The sequence below is a fragment of the Austrofundulus limnaeus genome, unplaced genomic scaffold, assembly GCF_001266775.1.
Source record: "Austrofundulus limnaeus strain Quisiro unplaced genomic scaffold, Austrofundulus_limnaeus-1.0 Scaffold165, whole genome shotgun sequence".
NCBI classification, from domain to species: Eukaryota; Metazoa; Chordata; class Actinopteri; order Cyprinodontiformes; family Rivulidae; genus Austrofundulus; species Austrofundulus limnaeus.
The window spans coordinates 563,229-574,041 of record NW_013952567.1 but is presented as its reverse complement, the minus strand read 5'-3'; the positions used below and the strand labels follow the sequence as shown (position 1 = coordinate 574,041).

Sequence of the window (10,813 nt, the reverse complement as noted above, 5' to 3'; positions counted from 1 at the left end):
GTGTGTGTGTGTGTGTGTGTGTGTGTGTGTGTGTGTGGATGCGTTCGTGTGTTTCTGAAGTTTACTCCGCAAAACAAAACCAAGTTTTTCTTCATTCAAAATGCATTGTGCTCATGTCAGGTGCTTGGATAGAGTTTCTTTCTTTATTTCTTTATTCATTCTCATTTCTCCACCCTTTTCTCACCCATTCTGACTGTCTGGCATACTATTCAGTTGGGGGTGATGAAAGGTGATAATACAAGTTAGGTGGAAGAAATCGAATTCTCTTTTCTCACATCTTCCAGTGTTCTCTCCCAYGCTGGTGCTTCAGTGTCCTTTCTTTGTCTTCTCTTTATCGCTCCCTCTTTCATTTTTTGATTAATCTGTTCTTTTGTCTCAATTTCTTGCATGCATTTTTTTATTGTTCTATTTTCATACCTCACTGATGCACAATTTTTGTCTTGCTTGTTTTTAATTTTTTTATTTTTTTATTTTTCCCGCAGATCCTGGTGCAGTGGTAGAGACTCACAGCGCAGTACCGTACGCAGTGATAGGTGGCGTTCTGGCACTTCTGGTTTTCACCGTCATCTGTGTCCTCATCGTCACCATCTGGTGCTCTGTCCGGCAGAAAGGTAATGGACACATGTACACTTAAATCTTCAGACCAAAAACAAAAAAAGAAAAAACACGAAATGTCTTTCAAAARTAAAATTACAAAAATGAATAGTTTACTTGTCATTATCACTTTTGCCACAAGTACAGTTTTTAATTCTTTTTTTTTTTTACATAGTTTGCACAAGAAAAGTCATTTATTGCCAGTTACATCTAGATTCTTTGGAACTAATATTTTAAACTAAGGTGTTAAATTGTCAGCACAAGCAGGGTTCGATAGGATGCTCCTCTCTGGCAAGGCACTGTCTGTAATAAATGATCTTGGCCAGGGTAATTGAAGAGAGAGGGTGGGGTGGAAAAAGGTAGCTGTGGTCCCAGTGTTTTATGACTATATGTTAGTGTATCAAGACTCAAAAGAATCCTCCCCCTGTTTCCCATCCTTTTAAGTGCCCTCCTTACTGGCAGCRTTGCACGACATGCTGCAGCTGCCAATAAATGGTCTGGGAATAAAGTAGCACGCAGTAGCCAGGATAAGTCACCCTTTGGCTGGACAAGCTGTCTGTCAACATTCGGCGCAGCTTCACTGCCAATCAGCACACAGACAGCACCATTACGACCAATCAATGTTGAGACAGGGTCATTAGGGCTTTGTTTTTGGTCCATCGCGACTGTCAACAAGTCATTCAACCTCTGAGGTAAGAAGAATGAGAGTGTCACTCACTCCTAGGCTGAAAAGGATTTCTCTGGCAGGAAGATGACTCAAGCAGTTCTTGTTTTATATAAAATATACCACACAGGACTCTTTACGATATGGGCCCCAGGGTTGTTATGGCAAGTTTGACTGGTTTTCAGGGTGATGCAATCTTGCAGTTGTGCACTTGCGCCTAACATTACTCCCATTCTTTTCTGCCAATGTCTCTTCCCTCCCCGTCTCTTACTCTCTTCAATTCTCCTTTTTCTATTACCTTCATCTCTTATGACTTTTCTATTCATGCATCCATCTGCCACCTCTAATTTTCTGCCCTGTAGGCTCATACCGTACACGAGAGCCTATTCTTGCCTGGTATTGACCTAACAGTCAGTTAACTAATGGATTAATCAGTCATAGGTATGGAAGACTATAATATTAGCGCTGATTGCTGTGACAATGCTGCATGGCGCTGCAATGGTCATGACGCTTTGCCACCTAACCTTCCCCCTACAATCTCCCTCTTGTCTCTCTCCCCTCTTTCTCCCTCTCTCTCTCTCTCTCTCTCTGTTCTCTGCTCTGTTTCTCGCTCTTTTCATCCAGGTTCCTATCTTACCCACGAGGCCAGCGGGTTGGATGAACATGGCGAGGTGCAGGAGGCCTTTCTCAATGGGAATGACGCCAGCCAGGGCAAGAAGGAGTACCTACTGTAGCCCTTCTCTTTCCCTAATCCCTTCTCTTCTGACCTCGTACCCCTACCCCTTCCTTCCCACCTCCCACCTTGTATACAGTATACATACACACACACAAACACTTCTACACAATGCGCCACAATAGGCGGCCTTCTGAAAGCGACTGTATACCGATACTGCACACAGCCAGTCCACCACACGCCATTCCACTCCATGTCCTCTATACACACTCACACAACTCAAGAGAGACTGAGAGACAGAGCGCCTTAAGGCCCCGCAGACATTAACGACTGTGCCATATACAGTACTGTAAGTCGAAAACACTGGGGGGAAGTAAAGGCGGTGTGAAAGAGCAGCGACAGAGTGAAGTGAATGTAGACAAAAGCAAAATGATGCCATAATTATTTTGATCGAGGAGGGAAGAGGGCAACACAATGAAAAGCGGCACTCCGCCTGTGCAGCCACCAAAGTGGAAGGGGAATTAGAGGCAGATGACTGCTATAATTCCCCGCCTGGAGAATAGAAGAATCCATTTCACGTAGTTCAATCTTTAACTGAAGGAGACAGTAGGAGTGCTGTGTGAGGAGGGAGGCGGGACTAAGAGGGAGAAAGCTGGACAGGAACTATTTAGCGTTCAATGGTAAAACGCTTACATTTTTCTAATTGCCAAAACATATTGTCTACAGAACTCAACTTGTATATAATTTCCAACAGTTTGCAAAACCAGAATGGAAGGAAATATCTATACTTTAAGAACAAGCTAACTTTTTTCTATTGCTCTCTGCGTTGGGTAGTCTACCATTCAGTTTGAAAGAAAAAATTGCTTTAAGTGATTTTTTTTTCCATTTTGTTACATAAGTAAAGAAAAATATGGCTCTGTTCTTCTAAAACGCCGTCAACATCCTCCATCCGCTTTCTACACCTGTTCCGCCCCACACACGCCTTCAATTAGTCTTTCTCCCAGTTCCTCCTCTATCTTCACTCCTTATGTTGGCCCCTAATAATAAAAGGATTAGCGTTGGGATGTGTTTCTGAGAAAGAAGAAAGGAATATGACTTGCTAAGACATTAAAAAAGAAGCTTAATCATTTTAGAATGTCATTAAGAGGATTAAAAGGTTTAAAAGTCCCGTACAAGAATAGGAGGAGCAAATGAACGAACAAAACAAAAAGATGTTTTTATTCTGAACGCCATCATTCATATGCAGCTTCATGCACACATTCACACATGCAGGAAACATGTCGACAGAACAAATATACATATCTCTGAATTCTTTGTATAAAAGACCAGTGACATAAATTAAATTAAACTTTTAAGAAATAAGAAAACTGTTTACTATTGAAAAGCATTACGAAGCAACTATACTAACACAGAATATTAGCCTATAGAGGTGAAGAGCCGAACAAACTACTGTCCAGTGATCTTTAAAGAAAACGAAAAAAGGATAAAAAAATCATTTGTCTTTATGAGAAACCACAGGTTTTATTGTTTTTTAATAATTATTGTTATGATTTGAACAATTCTGATTGTTGTTACTGTTATTATTATTGCCGTTGTTATTATAATTGTAAATGTTAAAGAAATGTACACTTCCCATGGTTTGTTTTTGGTTTTACTATAGAAAAAAATATACTGTTAATTTTCACTCGTTTCCTCTTACCTTTGCTCTCTTTGCCAGTATTTCTCTCTTTGTCTCCTGTGCCTAGTTGTCTCTTCTCCTGTCTTACACTCTTGTTTATTTTAGAGTCCATGTGTCACTGTTGATATATAGCTAACTATTTCTTTATAGGGGAAAGATACAAAGCACGACAAAATAAAAAAAAGAATCCGAAAATAACCTTATCGGACTGGTTTTTTTTTTATGTGTGTTCTGTGTAATCAGCATGTACTGTTTGTGATCTTTTCTAAGTAAACAGATGATGAAGCATGTGATTAGATCAATGGGGAATGGTAGAATTATAGGTGGGACGATAAAGGTGATGGAGCCAGCTGAAACTGGCAGCTCATGCAAAACAAACAAAACGGAGCATTCGGAGGTTGGTTTAATGAATCACACAAACAGATAGCAGGGAAGAAAGGGTGACAGGAGGGTTAAGTCATATGCACACAGAAAAATATGACTCTGCCATTAACTTCCACACAATCAATACCCGATTCTGTCGAGGAGCACTCAACATGTCTATCTGTGTGCAAGGCTAGATTTGAAAGCCGCTGGAGGTCACAAGGTGATGGATCGATGTGTTTCTCTTCCATCGATGGTGAAGCTCTGCAGTCGCCTGTCATAAAGACAGATTGTCAAACGGCAATCAAAGTAATGGACTCACCAAAGCACCACCAGCATGAGTTGACACTCCTGACAGCAAACAATTCAGTCGAAACTAGACATATCTTCAGTTTATGATGACGCAGAGGTGGCTCTCGTAGCTCCYGCTATCAGACTCACTGTGGTCAATGAGCAATAAAACTGAGAATATTGTTCCTTTGAATGTCTTCAAAACAGAAACACATGTCCTTCGATTGAAGGTCGTCAAAGRCTTTTTTGTGTTATGGGGTTGAGAGCACTCGCTTTTCTGTCTTTGGTTGTTTCTTTATTATGTCATCTTAAAAAAGACATTTTTAGTTTGATTTGTAGCTTTGCATTTAGTTTTTATTTTTATTATTATTATTGTTATTATTTTACTGGAGAGATAAGTTGGCCTTTACAGGAACACACCTGCAGCCATGCAAATTTCACTTTGAACTCAGCTTTACTTCTGGTTCTTGTACGTACTTTTTCTTTCCCCAATGTTTTTCCTTTTCAATAAAGGTAAGAGCATAATAATGATGCTATGAATTACTTGTCCCAATAACAATTTGACAACACCTTTAAGTGGCTGTCAAATGAATAAACACTAAAAAATGAGACAAGAAAACKGTGTCGGGAAAAGCCAGGTGACAATGATAATCTTTTTAGAATTTATGCCAAGTCATTATATTATAACTCAACTATAAAAACAAGTGCTTTTTTTTTCTTTTTGATGTGAGTTTCACCAAATAATTGAATGAAAATAATTGAAATTGGTTTGCATCTAACATTTTCCCAGTTATACACCATTTATTACATCATATTTCATTTTTGAGTTGCAGTAAATATCTCTAAACTCTATCCAAACTCAAACTTTTTTTGTTGTTGGCTCTAGCATGGTGGAGTAAACATTTTAATCTATCTTTAAAACCAACCTGAACATAGCTTCTGTTATTTAGTCTTGTCAGAAATGTGTGTGTGCACAGTGATGGTGTAACATGGGGCATTGATTGAGGTGGCAAGTGTGTCTTGATCTTGCATAAAGAGTAAGCTGAGTGCTTTCAGGCAGACAGAATAACCGAATGGACAACTGCTCGACAAAAGCAAAAGAAGGTTTTTTTTCCTATCTAGCTTTACCAGCATGTTCCATCAGTAAGGAGGTTTTTACAGAGAATGAACCCATGCCCTTTATGTGTATATATTTTTTGCTGCATAGAAGGGAAATAGTAGGAACAGGCTTGCCAAGGAAGAAAATCATTTCATTATGGACACAAGCAGTAGGCTACACATGGCTGAAAATAATTAGGTAATTATAAAAGCTGACAATTTCAACATTCGAGAGAAAAAGCAATCAATAATTGTGACAAACAGTAAGAAGGGGAAAAAAAGACGTGTTGACTTTCATGTCCATGTTGTATGCAGAAAGAAATTTATCCTTTTTTTCCATCAGTGACTTCTGAACATCAGCATGGCACAAGATGAACAATCCAATTATGGTGAGCAAGACTCTTCTTTTTATTTTAACAAAGCATCACATTGTAGTCACATGCAAAATCAAAACAGATGAGTATTGTGTCATAATAACCAGGTTAATCATTAACTAGCTATAAGTTTTAGCTTGACCACTGTGTTATTAATAAATGTTTAATTAAACACTGCCACACACACATATATGTATATTACTGATGGGTGGGTAGCAGTTCAGCTCAAAAGCTCAAAAAAGACCCAGAGGAGACAGTCAAAGAAAGCAGACATCTGTGATCAGGATATCGCTCGTTATCTAGAGACTTAATTTTCTCACTGACATTTGGTGTGGGACCTAATAATTAACTGGCCTTTTCATTTGCAAGCAAGATGTGTGTAGGCATGGTGTTGCAGATTAGATAGAAATCTAAAAACAAAACAGCAATGGTTCTATAATTAATTGGTCAACAAGTTGTAGCTATTACAAACGCGTAAATAGATGTTAGAATAGACATTAGAWATTTCACTTTATAAAAAAAACAATTTAGACCTCTGGGCAAACTTTGGCTTTAAGAGAGCGTTTGGCTGAAGACCACGGAGCTACCTCACGCAGTGCCATGCGGACAGATTTTCCTTTGGCCCGGGCTACAGTTGCTGTAAGGTTGGAGACGGCAAGAGAGAAGGATCTCTGCTCCTTYCCCATTTGTTTCCTAGGAGGGGTGAAGAGGATCTGAGGCACAAGACTGTACACCTGAAAAAGGAAGAAAGCAACTGCGCAGGCCCAAGCGGGTAGGTGAGTATCGGGGGTGAAAAGCAAAAGAGCCTCAACAACATAAAATGGCAGGCAAAGCAGAACTAAAAGACAGATGGACAGGGCTACAAAATGGACCAGCTGGGACTCATGTTTTTGTGTCACTATATGATTAATAAGAGTCTTTTTTAACTTTGTGCATAACAGGTCAAAGTAAATGGCCATTAAGAAAACCAAAGGCAGGAGGAAAACTGTAATTCCATGAACATAAACTATGAATTGAGGGCTGAGAATAGTGTCTGGTGCACACAACCCCCAGTGGCTGCTGTGAAGCTCAGCGTAGGTGAAGTTCCTTATGTCCTCCACATAAAACTTTGACAAGAAGCCACCATACGGAAGGTACTTCGCAATGACCTTGCGGTCTTGATGGTACTTTGGGGGTGGTGTTGGGGTAAGATGAGGTAAAGAGGTTGTCCAGTTGCCATCCAGCCAATGGCCATCTGTGCCTGGATCGGTCTTACCACTTCTCCAGGTGTGGAGGACATCTGTGCCTATAAACTGGGCAAAGGACGACAGAACCGACCCCACCCAACATAACAAGACCGCACACAAAGCTCTCCGACGAGTCACCACTGAAGAGTATCTGCCAGACACAAAAACAGTAGAATTTTTGATACATACCAAGCTCTTGACATTTGCTTTTCATTACTATCATAGATGAGGTGCATTTTATTTTATTTTAATTTTTTTTAAACTAATATCTGGCACCTGAATCTGGTTCTAATATTTGCTAAATGTAGTCAACTCACTATACTCATAGACTCGTGTTTAATACCTAACTATTCTTTATACTGTGTGGGATGTATGTAAATGCTGTGGAAACTGACAGGAGGAGGTGACAAGTTTCTCACAGTCCACAGCATGTGTGATAGGTGGCTCACAGGCCCTCAGCTTCAAGCAGAGCTTTAATAGTGGTCACAGAAGGCAAGTCTGTTTAAACTGTGAAGAGGAGACTTGGAGCTGCATGTTGGCAGGTCGAGTCACAGCAAGAAAGTCATCTTTAAGAGCTCAGAAAAAGAAAAAAGAGGCTTGCCTGGACCACGAAACACCACCAGAGGACCTGTGAAGACTGGAAGAAGATGTCTGTGTTGACTGAAGAATTCAAATTTGAAATCTGCAGTTCATCATGCAGGACTTTTGTACAGTTTTTCAGTGTTTGGCAACTGTTAAACATGGAGGAAGAAGTGTGATGATCTGGGCTTGTCTTGCTGGATCCAGGGTTGGATCAGCCACATCTCCTCCTCAGAGTTTCCACCAGCTTTTGAGTGTATTGGATGGTGAAGGAAACTGGACTCACCGACACCTTGGCTTTCAGTTTTGGGTAACCTTATACATTAAAAAAACCTCTTGCAGTTCAGCACTTACCTGTGTAAACTTTCAAGCTGTTCATTGGACTCTAGTTGCTTCAATATCAAATAAAATAACTTAATGTTTTCAAAGTTAATTCACTATTTAGTAATAACTAAGGCTACATAAGGAGTAGTTATAAAATGCTACAAAATAATAATAACAAATTACTTGTTAACCAGTATTGCAATCCAGCTTCTGGTTATCCAGTTTACATCTCAGAGTTGTTTTTGTTTAGACTTTGTGTAGGTCTTCTGGACGGGTTCTTCTCTAATGAAACGTTTCATCTCTCATCCAAGAGACTTCTTCAGTCTGAGAGTTTCAGGCAAAATTCAGGCTTTTAAGCCCTGCCTCCGTGTGACTGACACTCACATCACATGGCTATCGTTGACACCTAATTAACACTTATTGTTAACAGGGGGTGGAGTGATACTGGCAATGGCTGCGCTGTAGGAGGGGGACAACTGAAAACGGAGGCCTCCACCTCTGTTTAATGATGGACGGTCTTTCTTCACAAAAATGGCTTCTTTTACTCCTCTCTTAAACCAACGTTCCTCTCTATCAAGAATGAGAACATCCTTATCTCTGAAAGAGTGACCGCTGGCCTGTAAATGAGTGAAAACTGCAGAGTTCTGGCCATTAGATGTAGCTCGTCTGTGTTGGGACATTCTTTTGAACAGTGGCTGCTTTGTTTCCCCGATGTATAACTGGTCGCAGTCCTCCTGGCACTTAACAGCATATACAACATTGCTCTGTTTGTGCCGGGGCACCGGATCTTTGGGGTGAACCAGCCTTTGCCGTAATGTGAGCTACGTCCAATGGCCAGAACTCTGCAGTTTTCACTCATTTACAGGCCAGCGGTCACTCTTTCAGAGATAAGGATGTTCTAATTCTTGATAGAGAGGAACGTTGGTTTGAGAGAGGAGTAAAAGAAGCCATTTTTGTGAAGAAAGACCGTCCATCATTAAACAGAGGTGGAGGCCTCCGTTTTCAGTTGTCCCCCTCCTACAGCGCGGCCATTGCCAGTATCACTCCACCCCCTGTTAACAATAAGTGTTAATTAGGTGTCAACGATAGCCATGTGATGTGAGTATCAGTCACACGGAGGCTGGGCTTAAAAGCCTGAATTTTGCCTGAAACTCGCAGACTGAAGAAGTCTCTTGCAGGAGAGACGAAACGTTTCATTAGAGAAGAACCCGTCCAGAAGACCTACACAATTTTTTTCTTTTTGATTTTTTACCTGGATTACTGAGATGCATCAGGACATTGTTTAGACATTATTTCACCTGAGAGTTCAGAACTCTAAAACTGTTTTATTGCTTTTAGCAAACTATTCTAAACCTGAAGTCATTTGAAATTAAAATAAAGTTTGTCCAAATTATGCGTTTTTAGTCTACAATCTCCAGTATTTGGCACCTTTGCCATGGCTCTTATTTTGGTTACCTCACAGCAAACTGAGGATGAAGTCAAATTTGGTCAAAAAGGCCTGAGCACATTTTCTGGCTTTTTAATAAGTGCCTGGTTGACCATATTTTGAGCTGATAAAATTCAAAGAAGGGAGTGTTTAACTAAACTGAAACGGATTGAGCCATCTCCACCATTTGGTTGAATATGTAATGCTAAAAACATCCACCAGAAGGCACTGTGACAGTAATCAGCAAGTCAAGAACAAGGAAATTTAACATGACATCACGACTGTTTTTGGAAAAACTTTGGAAAAAATTATACCTTTTTTTTTTTTACAAGTTTTGGTAATAAAGATCTTACTAAACAGAATTATGTCCCTTGATGCAGCTCAAAACCTTTTTTTTTTTCTTTTTGAAAATGGGCTCTACCAAATGGTTAATTTGTCAATTCACTGTAAGGGTAGAAAATTTAAACTAATCTAAGTAAAAATTATTACTTCTACCCTCTAGTTTATTTATTTATTTGAATACAACTCATTAAGTGCTAGTTTATTGTGAATATGCAGAAGGTGTTTTCCTACTCTTTACTATTGTTGATTTATAAGTTGATCTTAGTTACTATGAGTAAAATCCAGAAAAAAAACATGTAAAAATCACAATATACTCAATGTGAAACAACACAAGCTGGTGTACTTGTTTTGTCAAGAAAAATCACCTGGATTTTTTATTAAGATTTGTCACTGTCCCAACGGGTATCCATTATGCATCAATGCTGCACTCAGTGAATTGAGAAAAAAAAAGCTAATTCTTGTAGCTAAACTGATGAAATTGTTCAAAACCATAAAAAAAGTTTAGCTGACTGTTGTCTTTTGTGATTACAAGTTTCATCTTGGTCCAGAACTTGCATACATCTTTGGGTGTTAAGGGCATTGGTACCATATGACCAAACCACATTGGTGAAAATCCTTTGAAGGCAGAGTTTGAACTAATGAAAAAAGGGTCATGGAGCCTAATATAACAGGTCTGCTGAAGGGGTAATTGCAGTAAAATGGTTGAATGACAAACATGTCGACCCTCTGAGCATTGCCAGTCAACTGTCAACTGGTGGATCACTGAGTCTAGTATAAATATTCCATGGCCATCACTTATCCCTGCTTACAATGAGCATATGGGAGGTGTTGCTGTTTCAGATATGCTGGTACACCTGTACAAGACCCCAGCTAACTCCAGGAGATCACATCCCCTATTTGGACTCATCTTGGATCTGTGCATTGCAAATTCACTTCTTCCCTCTGACAGATGAAATAATACCCCCCCACCCCCAACCCCCAAGACCCTCCTGACCAAAACCACAATCAGTGGATATTTTCATATTTTAGGACACTGGCTTTTTGTGACAATCAAGAATAATATAACCAATGCCCCAAGGGTGTATAAAGGTAGAAATGTCAGACAGACATTTTTTTTATTTGTGTGTGTGTGTGTGTGTGTGTGTGTGTGTGTGTGTGTGTGTGTGTGTGTGTGTGTGTGT

The 10,813-nt window shown here is 39.7% G+C and overlaps 1 protein-coding gene across 3 annotated transcripts in view; it reads left to right on the top strand.

Annotated features, from left to right (window-relative positions):
• cadm4 (cell adhesion molecule 4) overlaps positions 1 to 3,812 on the top strand; it is a 236,297-nt gene extending 232,485 nt beyond the window's left edge. For all 3 annotated transcript variants that reach the window (XM_014017296.1, XM_014017295.1, XM_014017297.1), the window contains 2 exons: positions 483 to 611; positions 1,883 to 3,812. In XM_014017296.1, coding sequence (XP_013872750.1) covers positions 483 to 611; positions 1,883 to 1,992 — 239 coding nt within the window. In that variant the 3' untranslated portion in view covers positions 1,993 to 3,812. The remainder of the gene's footprint in view (positions 1 to 482; positions 612 to 1,882) is intronic.
• The last annotated feature ends 7,001 nt before the right edge of the window (positions 3,813 to 10,813 follow it).